We start from the raw sequence: 22735 nt of genomic DNA, 5'->3' as shown, positions 1-22735 counted from the left end.
GAAACATGTCGGAGCGGACCATGAAGGATCGCCACCTCCGTCTTGCCAACTGGCTGGAAGGTAAGAGCCCACCAGGCGAGAAGAAGTCCGAGCGATCTTTTAAGTCCTGTGAGGGTGCTCCGGCGACGGGGGGGCCCAACAAAATGCTAAGCACTGCAAGTCGGCGGGCACGTCGAGCGCCGAACGGTCGGGCTCCTTGGCTGCCAGGCAGGGCGCACCCTCCCCGGCGCCATCGACCACGAGCCAACGCTCTGGCTCGGGTAAGAGGAAGTCCGAGAACCCGGCGAAGCTTCTGGAGAGGCCTCGGTCGATCTCGAAGACTCCGGCAGAGGGGGGAGCGAGGCTCGGACCCTCCCCCCGAAGGTGAAGGCCCGGGGCGTACAGAAGGTGAGTTGGCCTTGATTCACCCTGCTAGGACCTCGATTGAGGATGTCGCCGCGGCCCTGGCTCAGCCTGTGGAGGCTACACCAGTGGAGGCGCCCTCAGGTACCAGAGTCTCCCTGCCACCGCGGAGGGAGTCGTCTTTCAGGCCCATCGAGAAGACCCCATGAAGTCCTTTTGGAAAAAGGGGGGGAGGTGGTGGTGGCCGTCGTGGATAAGGCCACGACCTCTGAAAAGGAGCTCATCCAAGTCGTGGAGGAGACACAGCCCATCGGGAGGGATCCCGACGAGGGCGACAGTGACGCAGATGAGGCTCCTCAAGAGCCCTCGCGCCCATAGTTTCCGGCGCCGCAGGACACCTCGGCGGCCATTTTGTCAGACATCCAGTCCTTATGCTCGGAGATGAGGACTAGGTTGCCCCTTCCCCCGACGGAGGAGCATGAGTCAGACCCGACGGAGGATCCGGAGCCAGGACCTTCGGGGAGCCCACCGCCTAAGAGGACGACGCATCCTCATCCTAGGCCTCCTCTCCCGCCTCTGCGGCCTTCTCTTCCTTCCACCCCCCGGTCCACTACCCACGGGGATGATACAGGCATGGACACGACTACGACGGGTACGGATGACGACGGAGGCGACGACAGGACGTGTCCGCCGTCGCCCCCTGCCTGGGTGTCCCCACCCGACGAGATTGGATCCTTCCATGCAATGATCTCCAGGGCATCCGAGCTCTTCCAGCTCTGCCCTGAGGAAAAGGAGGGGTTCCTTTACCAGCGGCGCGAGGCTAAAAGGAAGACGTCCTCGCCGTACTGATTCTCGATGACATCTGGGATGAGGGGCTCGCCCTCCTCAAGGACCCTGCCACGGCTCCTGCGAAGAGGGACCGGTACGAGAAGAAGTACCGGGTCCCCGACGCTGCCCCCTTGTGCCTTAGAGCGCAACCTACCCCAGACTCGGTCGTCTAGGCGGCGGCCAAGAAGAAAGCGGGGGGGGGGGGGGCATCGGCCTCGACTTCAACCTCCCCTCCGGACGGCGAGGGTAGGAAACTGGATGCGACGGGTCATCTCATCTGCAGCGACGACCATCAAGGCGGCCAACGCCCTGGCCATCGTAGCCCGCTACGACGGAGTTGTGGTTTAAGATCGCCCCTCTGTTGGACTTCCTTCCGGATGCCAAGAGGGCTGAGGCCCTGGAAATCTTTCAGGAAGGTGAGATTGCCTCGGACCACGCCATTACGGTCATCGCAGACACCGGTTTCCATCAGTTGGGCAACAGCGTTTGCCTGAGACGACGAGGATGGCTCAGGGCGACGGATTTCTGCCAGGATGTTCAGACCAAGGTTTTGGACATGCCCTTCGATGGGAACAACCTTTTTGGCAAGGCGGTTGATGAATCCCTTCAGGCGATCAAGACGGACACGGAGACGGCCCGTGCACTGGGGGTGCTCCAACAGCGACGGCCGTCCTTTCGGAGCTCCGGAGGCAGACAGGGTGCCTCCAAGGGAGCCGGCAGCAGCTCCTCTACTTACCGTCAAGCGGCAAGGTCTTCGTCGCAGGAGGCCTACAGGGGACGCGGCAAGTCAGGTGGATCCCGCCGTTGTCGCCAAGGTGGTCAAGGAGGCAAAGCGGCCTCCAAGCAGGATTGAACCGTCCGTCGGGTCGGGCCCCCGCCGAAGCACCCCGGTGGGAGGCCAGCTGACGAAGTTCGTCGGCGTGTGGGAGTCCATCTCCACCGACCGCTGGGTGCTGGACGCCCTGGCCCTGGGACACGCCCTCGAGTTCCAGAAGAGGTGCCCCCGCATTCCTCCCGTGGCCAGGAAGGAAAATCACATCCCTCAACTGCTGTTGGAAGTACGGCAATGCTCAGGAAAGGTGCCATCGAGCTCGTCCCGAAGAGGCTTCGGGGCTCCGGAGTTTACTCAAGATACTTCCTCGTAAAGAAGACAGGAGGATGGCGTCCCATCCTGGACCTGCGACGACTAAACAAATACATCAAGGCACAGAAGTTCCGGATGGTCACCCTCCAGCACGTGATGGGACAGCTGGAGGAGGGCGATTTCCTGTCGTCGTTGGATTTGGAGGATGCTTACTTCCACATCCCTATTCTAAAGAGGCACCGAAAGTTCCTCAGGTTCGTGGTCAAAGGGCGGCACTACCAGTTCAAGGCACTCCCGTTCGGATTAAAAACGGCGCCCAGGGTGTTCACCAAGTGCCTAGCACCGGTGGCAGCGCGGCTGCGCCTGCAGGGGATCCACGTCTACCCCTACCTGGACGACTGGCTCATACGGGCAAGGACAAGGGAGCTCGCCGTGGAACACACTGCGAAGTCCGTCCAGCTGCTCACAGACCTGGGGTTCTCCATCAACTTTCCAAAATCCCACCTGGTCCTGTCGCAAGTCGCCCTGTTTCTGGGAGCACAGCTCGACACAGTGGCGCAGCGGGCCTCAACGTCGGAGGAAAGCATAAGGACCATCCTAGGAAAGGTGCAACGTCTACTGGCCATGGACGTGGCCAAAGTGAGGTCTATCAAGTCCCTCCTCGGAATGATGTCCTCCTGCATTTATCTGGTGCACCATTGCAGACTTAGGATGCGGCCCTTGCAAGAATTCCTCGACGCCCACTGGATCCAGACGACGGGCAGCTTCGAGGACAGGATCTCGCTCGACGAAACGTTCCGTCAGGCGATACGATGGTGGGGTGTCCGCGCTCATCTGATAGCGGGAACAGGCTTCCTAGCCCCGGCCCACCAGGTGACGGTGATGATGGATGCCTCCCTGGAAGGTTGGGGAGCGCACACTGGGGGCCTCCACGCGAGAGGCCTTTGGTGCTCGGAGGAGAAGACTCTCCACATCAACATCTTGGAGCTCCGCGCAGTGTTCTGGGCCCTCCGGTCCTTCCTTCCGTCCCTCAAGGGCAAGGTGGTGAGGATCTTCACGGACAACACCACCACAATGTTTTACATTCGGAAGCAGGGCGGAACCAGATCCCCTGCCCTGTCCAACGAAGCCCAGGATCTGTGGCATTGGGCCATCGCACAAGGGATGTTTCTGTACCCTTTCATCTGGCAGGGATAGAAAACACCATTGCCGACTCACTCAGCAGGGAGCTGCGCTTGTGCCACGAGTGGGAACTGCGCCAGGATCAAGTGGACCGACTCTTCCGACGATGGGGCGAACCCCAGATCGATCTCTTCGCGACGGCGGCGAACTCCAGTGCCGGAGGTTCGCCAGCAGGTTTCCCCAACCGAGGAGCATGGGCGATGCTTTCTCGTTCCCCTGGGACGGCCTGTTCCTTTATGCATTCCCGCCATTGCTACTCCGGCTCGTCAATCAGCTCAAGAGGTCCCGGTGCAGGATGATCCTCGTCGCACCGGCGTGGCCGAGGCAGATCTGGTTCCCGGACCTTCTGGACTTGTCAGCGTCCACACCAGTCAAGCTACCGACGGACGCAGATCTTCTCTCCAGAGAAGGAGGCGCCATTCTTCATCACGAACCAGAGTCGCTGAACTTGCAGGCCTGGCTCCTGTAGCACTAGAGTTCGGAGGATACGACATCCTGGCCGACTGCAGAGAGGTTCTTGCAAAGGCCAGGGCATCCTCAACTCTCAAGTGCTACGGACACAAATGGAAGAGATTCTCTGTCTGGTGCCGAGCACAGAAGATTAACCCTCGCCGGATTAAGGCCCCTCAAGTATTGCCGTACCTACTGTCTTTGGCCAAGGCTGGCCTATCTCACGCATCCATCAAGGTACATCTGGCTGCCGTCTCACGTTACACCAGAACTACAGGACGGGCGTCCTTGTGGTCTCATCGTCTGGTGAAGGAATTTATGAAAGGACTGTTCCCGATCATTCCCGCCGGTGAAGGCCCCTGCCCCGGCGTGGGAGCTCAACGTGGTACTAACTAGGCTCGGGGGGCGGGGGGTTGGGACGAATTCGAGCCTATGCATTCAGTGCCGTTGAAGTTTCTCCCGTGGAAGACGGCATTCCTCATGGCCATCACCTCTGCACGACGAGTGGGAGAGATCCAGGCCCTGTCTTGCAAGCCTCCATACTTGACTTTTCACGACACGAGGGTGGTGCTGAGGACGCACCCCTCCTTCATGCCCAAAGTGCCGTCAGACTTCCACCTCAACGAGCCCTTGGTGTTGCCAGTTTTCTTCCCGTCGCCTTCGTCGCCGGCTGAGAGGACTCTGCACTCGCTAGATGTGGCTAGAGCGCTGAAGTTCTACGTGGACCGCACGAAGAGTTTCCGGAAGACATCACAGCTGTTCGTGAACTTTGGACCTGGGAATCAAGGGAAGACTCTCTCGAAGACTTCCATTTCCAGATGGCTCTCCGGCTGCATCATGCACTGTCACCTGTTGGCAAACCGACCGCTGCCCGGCCGTCCGAGAGCCCATTCGACCAGAGCGATCGCTGCTACTACGGCGTTCCTGTCTGTTGTGCCCCTGCTCGACATCTGCAGGGCTGCTACGTGGAGTTCGACGCACACCTTCACGAGATTCTACTGCGTCGACCGGGTTTCCAGGGAGGAGTCCAGAGTCAGCCAGGCAGTGCTGCGCAACCTGTTCGCCTAAGGTGAGCCTGGTGAGGAGGTAAGAGTTGCTTAATGTTGAGTTGTTGTATTGATTGATATTGAGCCTTGTGCCAACTCCCGTGGTTGTGCATGTGTATACTGCTATGTATTCTTATATTCATGAGCATGTGAATCCATGCCAGACCCCATGCTGGAGAAGGAACAAGTTACTTACCTGTAACTCTTGTTCTCCAGCATGGGTCTGGCATGGATTCACATGCGAACCCTTCCGCCTACCCCTCTGCGGCTCTTCACTTGGTCATACTGCCACTTCACGTGCTACCAAATCTGAGGATGGCTGCCAGGGGAGGGGCTTGGGGAGAGGGCAGTCATTGGCTGTGGTCAGTATGACCCAGAGACCAGTGATTGGTTACTACTGAGAAAGACCGATCAGAAACGAAACTGATACTGATTTTATCTATACCGAGGATTCCTGGCCTGACGACGGGGAATATTCATGAGCATGTGAATCCATGCCAGACCCATGCTGGAGAACAACAGTTACAGGTAAGTAACTTGTTCCATCCAAGCAGGACTATTTTTTTTTTTTATTTTTTTTTTATGGCCTGCATTTTTGTCATTTAAATACCAACACATTTGAGGAATGCCAAGAGCAAAATTCATAAGTGGCAGAGTGGCGAAGACTGCTGTGCAGGCAAATGTTCTGCCCGATGGGCTTTAAGCTTCATTCGAGTTCCAATAATGTGAAGATTGATCTTGGAGGCAGAGCTTGCAGCCTGCCCTCTTGTTGGTCAAAGAAAAGGACAAAGTGTGTTGGATAGGCTGCTAAATTAGTTATTTAATCACTACTATTGTAATGTATTGCACATGGAATTCACAGCCTGAAGTTTTTCAAAATAAGGCCATAACACCTAGATTATTCACTGTGAACAACCATTAGCTTTGTTCTGCGTTTCTCTGCCCCATTTTTCGCCAACATTGGCCTGAACAAACTTGAATACCAACCATACGAGAGCAAAATAGTCAAAATTGCTACCTCCAGTCTCCATGCTGAAGCTTATCAATACAATTTGAGCCTTGCTTCAAACTCCTCAACCAATCTATCCAAGGTCTCCGTCTGAAGACCTGGCTACCTCAGACATCCTTGAGATCCAGCTCTTCCTCACTCGAACATTACCCTGTTGTCCACCCTGTCCCACCTCCAACCTTCTCCCTTCTTAACTAAGTCCTACGCCTAAAAGTTAAACATGGTCTCAATCTATGCAGGTTCAACATAACCTTCAAGAAGCAGTGAGTGAATCCCCCGGCACTATTCTAATTAACTCTCACTTTGTGTAGAGTACCAAGCAATAGCAGTCTGTTAATATGCCTTGTAGACAGTCCATGTGGAAAAGTAATATTCTCCTCACTGCTTCCTTGTTCAAGTGTTCATTTAAAATGTGGGCTACTTCTTGCTACTTTCACCAGTCCCAGCATCATCACAAGTGGTCAAACAATTCCCAGTGTTTTTTAGTAAGTGCTCCCATTGTGTTACTGAGTTTGTATGTGATACTTTTTCCTTTTTTGAAAATGTTTATAAGTATTGATAATAATTGCAGGAAAGATTGGTAGCTGAAGTGTCGACATAAAAGCCTCAAAGCATGTGGATCTACCCAAGATCCCAACTCCTTGAGAAACAGTTACAGGTAGCCAATTCCTTGCTAAGTGGGTAGCTTGGTCCAATGATTTCCCATTTAGTTTCTTTTTAGTCTTACCATTTACAGATCCCTTTCCATTTCTGTATTGGAGGTGCTATCCTGTTTTTTATATTCTCTTTCGAAAACCAATCCTAATTACAAAAAATAAGTGCACTGAGTAAGTAGACCTTGGGATCTTGAAGGGGGCAGCAATTTGTAATCTAATGTAGAATGTTTCTCATTGACTTGTTAGACATTCTGTAACCGTGCCAACTTCTATAGACCGTTCTGCACTTACTCCAGTTTTTGTTCAATGGTTGAGTTTTGTAAATATTAACATGAATGTAACGACGGCCTTGAATATATTGGAACAAATCATTATTTATGATGATGAAACCCCTTTCACCCATGCATGCGTCGTTCTGATTTTTTACTGTATTGCGGACATTGTCTTGCTGCGTTTCAAATTCTCCAGCATTGGATCTTTCATGGATTCACATGCTTAGAATATTCCCCGTCGTCAGGCTGGGAATCCTCGGTAAATTATATAGACATTTTCCATAGGCAAAATTCTGACACTTTTTTGTGTCCTATCTACGTCGTTTTGGGCCACACACGCCGACGCCACTAGGACGTGGGGGTATATATAGCTCCGCCCCCGCGGCTCCCTCAGATTTCAACCATCTTCCAAAGTGGTGGGATTACCTCGCGTATCTGCTATTTGGTAAGGTTGTACTTTCTACTTCTGCGACTGTTTGTTCTTCTCAAGAGAATGTCTGGAAAGGCGTTGTTTCGTCTGTGTGCTACGTGCGGTCTTAAGAAGGTGTACGAAGGGGATGGTCATATGGACTGCATTTACTGCCTTCATCCTCACCACACGGCGGACACTTGTGAAATCTGTCAGGGTTTCTCCCAGAAAACCCTCAAAGATCGAAAAAGACGCCTGGTCGATTGGCTCAATGACGGAGCGGGTGCGTACCCGGCATCGGTCCACGGCCTCAAAAAGTAAGTCGGAACCCCCGACAAAGAAGGCACATGCTGCCGAAAAACGAACCTCGGAGTCTGCCGAAAAACGACCCTCGGAGAAACATTCGGAGAAACATTCGAAGGCCTCCTCGTCTTCACACAAGACGCCGTCTTCTTCCTCCTCATCTAAAAAGGAGAGAAAAGAACCATCTAAATCCTCCTCAGGAGACCGTCATAAGTCTACCTTGAGTCGAGAGGCCACGGCCAGCAAGTCGGCGCCAAAAGCGGCGGGAACACCTCAAGGCCCTGCGACACTGGCTTCGTCGACGACCCGCTCGTCGACGCCTGCGTCATCGGCGGCTCCTCCCACATGTCAGACTGCGGCGGTAGGAAACATATCGTCGACGGTGGTCACGTCGATGGGATGGCAACTGGAGGTTATCGAACCTGTTCCGCCGGAGGCCCTGCTTCAACCAGAGGCGACTTTCTCCATCTCGTCGGCTGACGAGGAACGTGACACGGTCGCGCGCCCAACCGATCTGGGGCTGCAGCCGACCAGCACGATGTCGGTCTTCGGTGTGGGTACCATCCCTACAACCTTGTCATTACTGAACCCCAGGGGGTTCTGTCATTGGAGGTGCTAAATACGCTACAGAAGCTATTACAGTTTTTGGACACACACACACCCCAGCCTAAGGCCCCGACACGGATACATTCTACGCCATTCGTCGACGGGCCGGCTCCTCGCTCGGCGACCAGGATGACGGCCGCTTCCCACGCGCCGGAAGATTGCCCTATCCTGCAAGAAGGAGAACTACAGGACTCTGACCGTGAAGGATCAGGTTCAGACATCTCACTATCCCCCTCAAGGGACCCAACTTGGGACTCTGAAGCAGAGATGGAAGCTCCGAGAAGCCCGGCACAGCCATCGCCACCTGACGACGTGGGTGCATTCCATGCCATGATGAGTAAGGCGTGTTCGGAGTTTGGCCTAGTCCCTGAAGAGGATAAAAAGGATTGTTTTCTTTTTGATCATATGGGCAAGAGAAGGAAATCCATATACGCCATCCCGATTTTGGATCATGTCTGGCAAGAGGGCCTGAAGACCATGCGGCACTCATTCTCTGAGCCGGCAGTGAAAGGTCGTTTGGAGAAGAAGTTCAAGGCTCCGGAATCGACTCCCAAGTGCCTGACGTGTCAACCTTCGCCGGAGTCTGTATCTGCGGCGGCGGCGGCGGCTAGATAGGCCAGGTCTCAACATAAATGCACGACCCCTCCAGACAACGAGGCCAGGAGACAGGACGTTTTCGGCAAGAAGGTGCTGTCAGTCGGCGCGACTACAGCTAAAGCAGCCAACTCCTTGGCGATTATGTCTAGGTATGACCGGGAAATGTGGCACCGACTGGCTCCTATCTTGGAGCATTTGCTCGAGGAACATAGAAAGTCTGTCATGTTGCTAGTACGGGAAGGAGAGGAGGCCTCCAACCAAGCTATAAACATTGCTGTCGAACTAGCCGAGTCCGGTTTTAAGCAAATGAATAATGGCGTAGTTCTACGTAGACAAGCCTGGCTCAAGTGCACTACGTTCAGACCGGAGGTGCAATATAAAGTCTTGGATATGCCGTGTGAAGGGGAACAACTGTTCGGTGAAAAAGTTGATGAGGCCTTGAAGGGCATGAAAGAGGATACTGACACGGCGCGGTCACTCAGAGCCCTCCAGAGTGGTAGGAATTTTCGTTCCTTTTGTCCTTTCAGAGGGGCTTCTGGTAACTCCCGGTTTGGGTCATCTAGAGATTGAGGTTTCAGCAGACCCTCCTACTCGTCCCAAGGCTACAGGCGTGCAGCCTAATCTTCTCGTAGAGCCAGAGATTACCAAACCTCCAGACGGCGGGGTGCCTACTCTTCGTCGACGAAAGATAAACAAACCAAGAACCAACAATGACATGTTTCAGGACGCCCTGGGGAGCTGAGTGTCTCGTCGCATCGACGAGTGGGAGCGCATAACAGACCGATGGGTTTTGGACACGATTCATGTGGGCCACACTCTACAGTTCAAGGGCAAGCCACCACACATTCCACCGGTGTTCTCGGCCCAGCCCCACCTTCAAATACTACTACAGGAGGTGGCGCTTATGATGCAGAAAGGGGCTATAGAACTGGTCCCGGTGGCAGAAAGGACAGGGAATGTACTCCTGGTACTTTGTCGTCAAGAAACCAAATGGAAAATGGCGTCCCATTCTGGATCTACGAACGCTCAACAAACTGCTCAAGAATTTAAAATGCTGACACTTCAGGAGGTGATCCGATCGATACAATCCGGAGATTATTTGTCGTCGCTAGACCTTCAGGACGCATACTTCCATATCCCGATGCGTCGACGGCACAAAAGATTTCTGCGGTTCGTCGTCGGACGAACCCACTATCAATTCAAGGTCCTCCCGTTCGGTCTAAAATCGTCCCCCAGGACGTTCACCAAATGTCTGGCTCCAGTAACAGCCTGGTTAAGAAAGGAAAGTCAACATGTGTACCCTTACTTGGACGATTGGCTAGTGAGGGGACTGTCTCCGGAAAGGGCACAAGAAAGCCTAGATGCCACCCTGTCCCTCCTGCAACGTTTGGGCTTCGCAGTGAACTACGGCAAGTCCTCGTTAAAGCCTTAAAGGACCTTGGTCTTTTTGGTGGCAGAGTTCCACACACAGTCGGGGCTGGTGAAGCCATCCCTCGAAAGGATTCACAGACTGCAACAAAAGGCATCGGAATGGGAGGTCGAAACCAGAGTGTCAGTACGAAGGCATACCCTTGATAGAAAATTGTCGCATCTTCATGAGGCCTCTTCAGGAATTCTTGGCAGATCGATGGGCACAAAGTCGGACGCTGGTCAGACAAGTTGACCATCAACGGCCAGCTCGTGCAGGCGCTTCTATGGTGGAGAATCGCCATACACCTAACAAAGGGAATGCCATTACTGGAACCTGCGTTCCTGAAGACGGAGAAGCATCCGTAACCACTAACTGGGTGGGGAGCTCATCTGGACTCCTTACAGGTTCAGGGTCGTTGGTCATCAGAAGAGTCCTCCCTCCACATCAACCTGCTAGAGTTGAGGGCGGTGCGTTGGGCCCTAAAATCCTTTCTGCCACAGATAAAGGGCTCAGTGGTGAGAATCGTGACAGACAACACAACAACAATGTTTTATCTACGAAAGCAGGGAGGAACTCGCTCCAGGAGCCTGTCGACGGAAGCCCAGGAGATCTGGCATTGGGCCCTGCAACACGACATACATCTGTGGGCGTTCCACTTACCAGGAGTAAAAAATGTGCAAGCAGACGCTCTCAGCAGGGAGATGAATTGTCTACACGAATGGAAACTGAACGATCAACAACTGCACCGTGTCTTTGTGGAATGGGGTCATCCGGCCCTCGATCTCTTTGCGACGAGAGACAACAAGAAATGCTCCCAATACGCGAGCAGATGGCCACAACAAGATTCGTTAGGGGACGCGTTCTCCTTCCCGTGGACGGGCAAGTTTCTGTATGCCTTCTCCCCATTTCCTCTCATCCGTCGGACTCTGCAATGGATCCACAGATATCCTTGTCGGGTGATCCTGGTGGCCCCGTATTGGGCCAGACAAGTGTGGTTCTCCAATCTACTTCACCTCTCAGCGGCAGAACCAATGAGGTTCTAGAAGATCCCCAACCTTCTGTCTCAGGAGAAAGGGACCGTTTGGCATTACGACCCGGACAACCTCAGTCTGACGGCCTGGCTCCTGATTTTGCCGAGTTTGGCACGTTAGCGATTCCAGCGGATTGTCGTCGTATTTTGCAAGCTGCAAGGGCACCTTCCACGAACACGTCATACACATACAAATGGAAAAGGTTCTGCATATGGTGAGCAGGTCAACCAGGTCTGGTCCCGCTTGTGATCACACCGGAACCACTCCTACCATACTTGTTGCTCCTGGCAAATAACGGTTTATCTGTTTCATCCATAAAGGTGCATCTAGCGGCCATCTCGAGATTTACTCGGAAGAGACATTCCACTCCATTGTTCAGTGACCGCCTAGTTGTTTCGAACCTTTCCTCCCAAGAAGAAGTTTCCTCCGATCTGGAGTCTGAACCTGGTCCTGGCAGCCCTGATGAAACCCCCTTTTCAACCAATGTCGTCGACATCATTAAAATTTTTGTCTTGGAAATTGGCTTTCCTGGTGGCCATTACTTCTGCTCGTCGCTTGTCGGAAATGCAAGCTCTAGTGGTCGACCCTCCGTATTTGAAGTTTTTCAGTAATAAAGTTGTGCTGGCCACTAACCCGCATTTCATACCTAAAGTACCTTCCATGTTCCATAAACACGCTTCTATAGTGTTGCCTACATTCGTTCCAACAGTCTTCAGTGGCAGAGAAGACTCTCCATACATTGGACGTGAAAAGAGCTTTAAAAGTTTATCTCCATCGAACTCAAAGCTTCAGAGACACGAGACAACTCTTCGTAGCTTATGGTCCTGCGGCTAGGGGTAAAGCGATTTCAAAACAAGGACTATCCAGATGGGTGTCTTCGGCCATTTCTTATTGTCATTCCAAGGCCGGAAAGCCGCATTCAAAGCGTCCAAGGGCCCATTCGACGAGATCTACATCGTCGTCGACTCCTTTGTGGTCCGGAATTCCGCTGGGGGATATCTGCCAGGCGGCTTCCTTGTCGGTACCACACACGTTTACCCGACATTACTGTCTCGCACAGCAACATGCTGAGGATACACAGATGGGGCGGGCAGTACTACGTCACCTGTTCTAATAAGGTAAGCCCCAAGTGGGGTTGCATCCTTCGGCAACTATGCTTTAAAGAGTTGTCTTTTACGGTTAACATGCTATAAAGTGTTGCCATAGTAAGTGGGCACTGTGATTATTGTGATGTTGGTTTGCATACACGCCTCCAATGTTGGGGGATACTGCTATACAATCTATTCTAAGCATGTGAATCCATGAAAGATCCAATGCTGGAGAAGGGAATAGTTTCTTACCTGTAACTTCATTTCTCCAGCATTGGTATCTTTCATGGATTCACATGCGCCCGCCGGCCTCCCCTGAGCATGCAAACGAGAGATCCTCCCATACTACTTTGGGGGCTGAAATCTGAGGGAGCCGCGGGGCGGAGCTATATATACCCCTACTTCCTAGTGGCGCCGGCGTGCGCTGCCCAAAACGACATAGATAGGACACAAAAGTGTCGGAATTTTTCCTATGGAAAATGTCTATATAACTTACCGAGGATTCCCAGCCTGACGACGGGGAATATTCTAAGCATGTGAATCCATGAAAGATACCAATGCTGGAGAAATGGAGTTACAGGTAAGAAACTATTCCCTTCTATAGCTTATATAATTATAGTGCATGTGAACACCCTTAAAGAAATAAACAAACTGGTTTCTTCAGTGATCCGTCTGACCGGACAAATATTCACTTTTTTGTATAAAGCCAACACCAAATATAGTAGCCATTTCGGTCCAATGTTCCAGGTTTGGGGGATGCTCTTTGTTTTGAGAAGAAAGTATTTGAGGTTGTGGGGTGCAACTCCTTTTTACCCAAAAGCATAGAAACCTAAATCGGTGTTTGTACATTCTGGCTACACTGCAGATTGTTCGTTGAATCCTGCGTTAAATCCGTTGGCCTTTTCTGTCACATTATGGCTTAATGTGGGCTTCTGTAAAAATAAATTCTCGTTAAGTTGAACATATTATTCTGTTCCTAAATGTTTATATGCTTCTTTTCTAACATTTTAAAGGTTCAGCATGGATAGTACAGACGAACCTCAGAAGAAAATCTTCAAGGCACGCAAGACCATGAAAGTGAGTGACCGGCAACAATTGGAAGTTGTTTATAAAGTCAAGGAGGATTTTAGATTACTAAATGGTAGACATGAAAATGGAGATTCTGACATCTTGTCTTTAAATGACACACCGTGCATGGAGGGCAACAAAGAATTGACTGGTATGCTAGATGTCTGTGTTGACGCTAGCATTAGGAACTTAGATTTCAAGGAAGCTACATCAGAAACTATGGAGAGCGGACAAGGCAACCAAGTCACACACTTGAATACTCAATCTGAACCTTTGCCCATTGACGAAAATATTTGTGATGTGAATCCCAGCTTAGACTGCGCAAAGACTGATCAGATCCTTGAGCAAAATTCTACTGCAAGTAATGGTACACAAATTCTTGAAATGGACCAAAGGGGGGGAACCAAAGATTTGTTGTGTGGACAGGAACAGATAAACGATGTTCGATCTGTTAAGGCTACTGCTCTGCTTTCGGACCAGTCTGTAGAACACCTTTTACTGGACAAGCAACCAGAAAACACAGAACTGCATCTGGGAGAGGACCTAACTACTGAAGATGAGCAGATGGTGGGAGCCCAGTTAGTTGGTTGCATGACAGATGCACAGATATTGGACCAGCAACCTTTGGAAGAGCCTCCAAAGAATAAGGAAGGGCAGGTTGTGGAGTCTCAATTGAGGGAGAATGTGGTAGAACCTGCTCAGCTTGAGCTTTTGGAAGAGCTGCCAGAGGAAATGTTGGTTGAAGAGACACAGCAAAGTCAAGGCATATCGGTAAACCCAGGATTGGAATTTGTATCTGAAGAGACTGGAATGGCTGTGGTTGAAGATATGCTGGATGAAGTAGAGATTAAAGAGCCTCCATTAAAGGAATATCCAAAACCTAACGAGCTTGATGAACAGGTACAGCCTGAAAAAGGGCATGTAGAGATGTCTCTGTTGCAGGATGAGCTTTCCCAAGGGTCACAGTTGGAGAGCAAATTTGTACAGCAGAGATCTGAAGAGGAGCTGACGGAGGACCAGCTGCTGGAAGAGTTGGCTGAAGAGAAACAGTTTGGAGAGGAACTAGCAGAAGACCATCTGCTGGATGAGCTGGCAGAAGACAAGTCGCTGGGGAATGTACAGGACACATGTAAGGAGCAAACGCTATTGCTGTCCGATGAACAAGTGGTGAGCAAGGGGAATAAGACTACAGTGACAACAGAGTTGAATGAGGAAAAACTTGAATTCCTGGAAAATAATCGAGAAAAAGAAATGGCTGGTGTGGAAAAGCCACAAGTAATGGAGGGGCAGTGGGACTTGACAGCAAATTGTCCAGTGATGGTGGAAAATAAAGAAACCGAAAAAGTAGTGGAAATGCAAGAGACAAAAGAAAACTTTGAGCAAATAACAGAGGAAAAGCATGGGTTAATGGAGAAAACAGAAGACATGGAGTCCAGCTGTGATGTAGGAGACAAGGTGGAGGAGATTGAGGAAGGCAAAGTCTTGCAGGAAAATGATTTGGTTGAGGATGCAGGAGAAACTGCAATATCTAGCAGTATGCAAATTGACCAAGAGTCCAGGGTAGAAAAAATTGATTTTCCGCAGACTTCTATCAAGCCACTTGCAGAGCTGCAGAATGGGTGTGACTTGGAGAACTCGGACGCCATGGAAACGGATGATATTATTCCCATTTTAGAAAAGTTGGCCCCTGTAGAAGATGGATTAAATTCTTTTTCCAAGCCCCTTGCACTTTCAGAGGTTGGTACTGGTTTAGAGCAGGATGACAAGGTTGAGCTGAGCGAAAGTTCTTCGTCCAAGCAGCAGCAAATTGAGAACCTTCCTTCAGAAGCTTTCTTGGTGCTATCTGATGAGGAAGATGCAGGCATCGAAGAGATTGCATCTGGACATGTACCACTGAAGCACGCAAATGCTACAGGTTTGAGATTTTTCAATTTTATTTTGATTGGTTTTTGAACACTTGTTATTGAGGCATTGTGAAAAGTTTCCATGCCCTGAAATATTTGGAGTGCATGTTATATTGAATTACATTTTGTATTGGCGTCTTAGGCCACAAAGTCATTTTGCTCTGAAGGCCAAAAAACATCACACGGATTGGTAAAACCAAACTGAAATCTTGGTATTGACTAACATGCTGTTATTCACACCAAACCTCAACCTACATATATAATGAAAGATGAACACTAGGTTAAAACATCTGATGACCCAAATACCCCCATTGTCTTAGCCTATTGAGACCAATATTATGGAGAAGGTTCAGTGTTGCAGATAACATTTAATTGGGGTCATTCGGAGGGCCCCAGCACTCTACTGCTTTAAGATTGTTATAATTTATGCAAGCTAGTGGTTGTGTGTACATAGGTCTAACGGTTCATGTACTGTTTATAGTGGCAGATCACAACTACTAACTTCCAACCCTCTTAAAATAAACTCTCTCCAACCTAGAGGTAGCCTGCCAGTCAAGTAAAATCCAAAATCGCCCCTTCCTCGTATTCCTACTCTGTTAGTCAAACACATGCTATAAATGTCCCCTGGATTTCTAACCAATACTCCATGCATGCCAGAGAAATGTATGAAATATTTGTGTGGAGAATACATATACTTCCTTTATTGTAGCTATTCCTTTCAGTTTGAAGGCTGCCCAACATGTTTACCTTGAAGGATTTTCTGCTGAAGAAGCTATGGGGTAGGTTGCTATATCCATGGTTACATCGACCTGGTTACGTTTTCTTGCAGAGTAAATTGAATTGCAGCGTTCTCTAGAGCTATTCACATGTTGCATTAATCACATGTTTGTTTTTGTGCTTCAGAAGGGAGGCATTTGGGCGTGCATAAAGGCCATACTTTGGCCATACAGGCATTCATGGTCTCCCAACTGGCAATCCGACCATCCCATCAGTCTTGATGAATAGCAACAGCACATTGAAGTGACAAGAGCATGAACAGAACCGTTTTGTAGCTCTTTTGCATGCATGGCTCTATTCAGGTCCCACACTCCTTAGCTTCTTACAGCACGTCCATATCCCCATCCTTTTTTATTTTTACACACATTTTAATTCCTGCATTTAATGATTGCATAGCTTTTTTGTTGTGGTGTATCTTTGTGTTTTCTTCAGTCTGGGTGCATTGCTATATGTTCCTCAAATTACATTTGTGACTATATTGGTCCTGCAGTTCACCGGAATAGTGGCCCACTATTTCTAGTAGTTTCTTCACTGACTGTCCGAGAAACCAGGCCTGTGCATCAATTTTGGATGACAGACGTTTATTCATTGGTTTGCAAGGAAAATCACTTCCTGAATCTTGAGATCACACCTTACTGACCTGACCAGCCCTCCAGACCCCTTGATTTTGTGGAGTGGTTGTTGCCTTATCTGATGAATCGAGGAAACTGCTGCTGCCGCCCCCCCAAACACATTTCTCACACATTGTGTTAAAACAGTACACTTGTTCATTAAGGAATAGTCCTTTCTCTGTGTTGATTCCAGCTTGTGCCATCGGACTGCCAGCCTGTTCATCATTCCCGAGGGGCGTTGCACCTCAGTACCCATGCCCATTTACAGACAAGAGTAAGCAGTTCCGTTGTCCTTACCTTTTTTAACCAGCCCACTCGATCACATGGGTGTTGGCATCTTTGGCACCGATTATTAGTCCATCAAGAAGCACATGTTCATAAAGGATCATTGAGAACAAGCTATGGCAAAGCCAAAAGGAATGGGGGAAACCTAGAATGTCTACTAGGAAAGATAAATGGGCAATATGATGTAATATGGGTGGCCGACCTTATTCTCATTCATAATCGACCTGTAAGAAAATCTCACAGCTTCTTTATTCAAGCATTTATGTATTCATTCATTAATAAAACTTTCCACAATACCATCCCAATCCCTAATTTTCTTTCAGCCACTGCTCTTGAAAATTTCCTGTACCAGCCAATGATATTTGGTGCTTGTTCACATTATAAATTCTCCAACCGCAGAATTATAGCATGTTGGTCATTGGAAGTAGTTGAGGTGACCTAGTTTATCACATGCTCGTGCTAGTGCTGTATTTTACCTAGTCTGGCCCTCCAGAACAGGTAAATCCTGCAAACTAAACTAGATTTAGTTTTATTCTGTTCATGCTGCTGCAGAGTACCCTTTCGAGGACTGATGTTGAAGCCTGTACTTCAAATGCTAGTTGCATAAAGATTCTCAAGAAGCCAGGTGTTTAAAGTGCAGAACACAACCACTTTGTAAACGTTTTTATTTGTACTTGTATATTACTGTGCTCATTGCAGCAATTGATTCTTAACTTAAATTCGCCATCATTGGATCTTTCATGGATTCACATGCTTAGAATATTCCCCGTCGACAGACTTTGAACCCTCGGTACGCTTATAAAGCCGTTTCCCATAGGACAAAAAAGTGTCGAAAGTTTTCCTATCTGTCGTTTTGGGGCCACGCACGCATGCCCCACTAGGACGTAGCGGTATAAATGCCCCGCCCCTGCGGCTCCCTTCAGATTTCAACCGTCTCCAAAGTAGTGGGAGCACCTCGTGTAGTCTATTTTGTCTAGGTTGTACTTTTGGCGTTTTCTCCCGATGTCCGGGAAAGCACTGTTCCGCCCTTGCGCTAAGTGCGGGTTGAAGGTGTACGAGGGGGACAGACATATGTATTGCATATATTGTCTACACCCTCATCATTCGGCAGACAAATGCGACATATGTAAGGGCTTCTCCCAGAAGACTCTTAAAGATCGAAGACTTGTGGCATGGTTAAACGATGGAGCGGGGGCATACCCGCCTTCGGAGGTGGGCTCCACGCGCAGCGTGGCCTCAGTGTCAAAATCTTCAGGGGCCCCGCGCCGCTCAACATCGCCGGAACCCCCGGTGAAGAAATTACGACCGGCGGAAAGGGAATCATCGAGAAGCCATTCTAAGGAGTCTTCGTCGATGAAAGCCTGGTCATCCTCCTCTTCGACGATGAAAGACAGAAAAGGAAATTCAAAATCCTCCTCGGGCGATCATCATTGATCGATTTTCGGAATTTCATCATAGGTCGAGTTCGGAAAAGGCGGGAACGCCTCAAGGACCTGCACGACCGCCACCGTTGTCGACGGCAGGGCAGTCATCGACCACTTCTCTGCCACTGACACAAGTGGTCTCAACCGTTCTTGGACCGCAGACGGTAACGTCGACGACAGGGCCAGCTTTAGCTTCGTTGACGGAGATCCCGCAAGAGGCCTGGCGACCTGAGGTATACTACCCAGTTTTGCCGGAGACACTACTGCAGCAAGAGGCCTTGTCGGTGTCCCCGAGAGATGAGGATGTGAGAGTAGCTGGCCCTGCAGACCTCTGGTTACGAGGGATTACCAGGCCTCTCTCCGGGAGCATTCCGGGGTCTACCCCTCTTCTCAATCCGCAGTCACTCTTGTCGCTGGAGGTCTTATCCACGTTGCAAACGTTGCTGAAGACACTGGACAAGAGACTACCTCAAACAACTCCAGCTAGGTCGGCCATCGACGACCTGGGCCCGTCTCGTCGGCCACCTCCGTCAACCCCCACGGCAGTGCCTGCGGGGGGAGACCTCTTGGCTCCACGCCACGAGGCAGGAGAGCTGATAGATTTGGACAGTAGAGCCTTATCGGATGTCTCGCTTTCCCCCTCCAGGGATCCAACCTGGGAGTCTGAAGCGGAATTCGAAACCCCGAAAAGCCCGGCTCAGCCGTCTTCCCCCAGACGACATTGGGTCATTTCACACCATGATGGCCAAGGCTTTTACAGAATTCGGACTGGCCCAGGAAGAGGAGAAAAAAAGGACTGTTTTCTTTTTGACCACATGGGAAAGAGGAGAAGGTCGGTGTTTTCAGTACCCATCCTGGATCATGTGTGGCAGGAGGGGTTACAGACCATGCGCCACCCTTTCTCGGAACCGGCGATAAAAGGTTGTCTGGAGAAAAAATGTGAGGCCCCAGAGGCTACCCCCAAGTGTCTCTCCTCCCAACCAACTCCTGATTCAGTGGTGTCGGCAGCGAGAAAGAGGCGAGGACCCAGCACAAGTGCACCCCCCCCCTGGAAAGTGATGCCAGAAGACGGGATGGTTTCGGCAAAAAAGTGCTGTTGGTAGGTGCTACCACAGTGAAAGCGGCCAATTCTCTGGCCATAGTAGCCAGATACGACAGGGAGATGTGGCATCGACTGGCTCCTATGCTGGAGCATCTTCCGGAAGAACATCGTAAGGCGCCGATGTTACTGGTCAGGGAAGGTGAAGAGCCCTCCAATCATGCCATAAACATCGCGGTGGACCTCGCGGAATCGGGGTTTAAACAGGTGAATAACGGTGTGGTTCTCCGAAGGCAAGCATGGCTGAAATGCACCAACTTCCGACCGGAGGTGCAATACAAGGTGCTGGATATGCCTTTTGAGGGAGACCTTCTGTTCGGCGAGAAGGTGGACGAGGCCCTGAAGGGCATGAAAGAGGACTCGGACACGGCACGTTCCTTGGGGGCCCTCCAAAGTGGTCAAAGTTTCCGGTCTTTTCGTCCCTTCAGGGGAGCATTGGGAAATTCCAGATTCTCGGCATCGAGAGACAGATCCTTCAGTAGGCCAGCATACCCCTCCCAGGGATACAGACGGGCTTCTCAAGTGGCAAAACGACGCCTGGACTACCAGGCCCCCAAGAAGAGAACAGGTTACTCGTCGACGAGGGATAAACAGACCAAGGACCAGCAATGACGGGCATCAGAACGTTATGGGAGGCAGGGTATCGTGCTACATCAACCAATGGGAGCAAATAACAGATCAATGGGTGTTGGACACTGTAAGATACGGACATTCCCTGCAATTCAAAAGCAACCCTCTGCACATTCCACCGGCGTTTTGTAGCTCAACCCCATCTGAGTGTGTTGTAGCAGGAAGTAGCACTTATGCTACAAAAAGGTGCTATAGAATTGGTTCCGTCGTCACAGAATGGTCAAGGGGTTTATTCCCGATACTTTGTGGTGAAAAAACCAAACGGAAAGTGGCGTCCCATTCTAGACCAGCGCGATCTAAACAAAACGTTGAAAAGCCTAAAATTCAAGATACTCACGCTCCAAGAAGTGATCCGGTCAGTTCAAGAAGGGGACTTTCTGGCGTCTCTGGACCTGCAGGACGCGTACTTCCACATACCGATGTGTCAGTGGCACAAAAAGTTCCTAAGGTTGGTGGTAAGGCGGACTCACTACCAGTTCACAGTACTTCCTTTTGGGCTGAAATCCTCTCCCAGAACGTTCACGAAATGTTTGGCCCCGGTGGCGGCCTGGCTGAGAAGGCAAGGCCATCATGTATACCCGTATCTCGACCACTGGTTGGTAAGGGGGTCCTCCCCCCTATGTCGACTCGCACAAGTTTGCAGGCCCGACAAACTGACCGTCGACGATGACAAGCTCCTACTAGCTCTTCAGTGGTGGCAGAGCTTCCAGAATCTATCTAGAGGGGTACCCCTACAGGAGCCGGAGTTTCGGCTAACCATAGTGACGGACGCGTCCCTGACAGGCTGGGGAGCACACATGGGCACTCTATAAACGCAAGGTCGTTGGTCTCGGAGGGAATCTCTCCTGCACATCAACGTTCTGGAACTAAGAGCAGTGCGCTGGGCCCTGAAGTCGTTCCTGCCGCACATCAGAGTTTCCACAGTGAGAATATTGACAGACAACACGACGGCAATGTTTTACTTGAGGAAGCAAGGGGGCACGCGATCCAGAACCCTTTCCACCGAGGCTCAGAAGATGTGGCATTGGGCTCTGAAACACAATCTATCCATCGTAGCTCATCATCTTCCGGGTGTACGGAACGAGCAAGCGGACTCGCTCAGCATAAATATGGACCAAATTCACGAATGGGAGATAGACAGCGTTCAGTTGTCGAAGGTCTTCGAGAAATGGTGACGGCCTCCGCTGGATCTCTTCGCTACGCAGAGGAACAAGAAGTGCGGAATGTATGCCAACAGGTGGCCACAGGAAGACTCTCTGGGGGAAGCTTTCTCCTTCCCGTGGACGGACAAGTTCCTCTACGCGTTCCCTCTAATACGGAGAACTCTGCAGTGGATACGCAGGTACAGGTGCCGGGTCATCCTAGTGGCACCGTGTTGGCCGAGGCAGCCGTGGTTTTCCGACCTCCTTCACCTGTCAGTGGATCAACCAATAATGTTCCCAAAGGTTCCCAATCTCCTGTCCCGGGACGAGGGAACAGTGTAGCCTCACAATCCAGACAGTCTCAATCTCGCAGCTTTGCTCCTGACTTTTCGGAATTTGGTGCCTTGAGCATTTCGTCGGACAGTCGGAGGATCCTGCAAGCGGCGCAAGCCCCTTCCACCAACAAGTCGTAAAAGTGGAAGTGGAGAAGGTTCTGTACGTGGTGTCAAGGACAGACGGGAGTGCAACCTCTAACTGTCACTCCAGAACAGCTTCTGCCGTATCTGCTACACCTAGCGAAGAACGGATTATCTTTTTCATCAATAAAGGTACACCTGGCGGCCATCTCTAGATTCACGAGGAGGAGGAAGTCGTCTCCCTTGTTTAGTGACAGGTTGGTGAAACACTTCATGAGGGGTTTGTTCTGGACGTTCCCTCCGGTTAAACGTTTTTCACCAACGTGGAGCCTTAATATGGTGCTAGCAGGGTTAATGAAACCACCCTTTGAACCAATGGCCACATCGTCGCTGAAGTTATTGTCATGGAAAGTGGCCTTTCTAATAGCTATAACATCAGCTAGGCGGATCTCGGAGTTGCAAGCGTTGGTCATAGACCCTCCGTCCCTAAGGTTTTTTAAGGACAAAGTGGTTCTGTCAACGAATCCTCGTTTCATTCCAAAAGTTCCTACGGCTTATCATAAGCACTCCTACATCGTCCTGCCCACTTTTTTCACGACCCCCTCATCGGCTGCGGAAAAAGTCCTACATACCTTGGACGTAAAGAGAGCTTTAAAATTTTACCTTCATCGGACTCGGCAATTTAGATCTACGCAACAACTCTTCGTTGCATATGGTCCTTCGGCGAAAGGAAAAGCAATTTCAAAGCAGGGACTGGCCCGATGGCTTTCGTCGACGATTGCCTTCTGTTATTCCAAAGCGGGAAAACCGCTACAAGGGCGTCCGAAAGGTCATTCTACAAGGGCAACTTCGTCGTCGACGGCGTTGTGGGCAGGAATCCCGCTGACAGACATTTGCCAGGTGGCGGCATGGTCCGTGGCTAACACATTTACCCGCCATTACTGCCTCGAACGGCAGCATGCGGACGAGATACAAATGGGAAGAGCAGTTTTGCGCCATCTGTTTCAATAAGGTAAGCCCTTTTCAAGAAGGGTCTGTGCTTATTTTGATATATATAATTTCTGA

At 50.6% G+C, this 22735-nt stretch overlaps 1 protein-coding gene across 6 annotated transcripts in view; it reads left to right on the top strand.

The window, feature by feature from the left end:
* Positions 1-22735, top strand: part of ATF7IP (activating transcription factor 7 interacting protein) — an 813149-nt gene that overhangs the window by 271345 nt on the left and 519069 nt on the right. For all 6 annotated transcript variants that reach the window (XM_069652710.1, XM_069652711.1, XM_069652713.1 and 3 more), the window contains one exon: positions 13328-15297. In XM_069652710.1, coding sequence (XP_069508811.1) covers positions 13335-15297 — 1963 coding nt within the window. In that variant the 5' untranslated portion in view covers positions 13328-13334. The remainder of the gene's footprint in view (positions 1-13327; positions 15298-22735) is intronic.

This window comes from Ambystoma mexicanum, chromosome 3p (genome assembly GCF_040938575.1).
Source record: "Ambystoma mexicanum isolate Mex_15411 chromosome 3p, UKY_AmexF1_1, whole genome shotgun sequence".
NCBI classification, from domain to species: domain Eukaryota; kingdom Metazoa; phylum Chordata; class Amphibia; order Caudata; family Ambystomatidae; genus Ambystoma; species Ambystoma mexicanum.
Note: the sequence above shows the minus strand (reverse complement) of the source record. Positions and strands in the feature narration are given on the sequence as shown.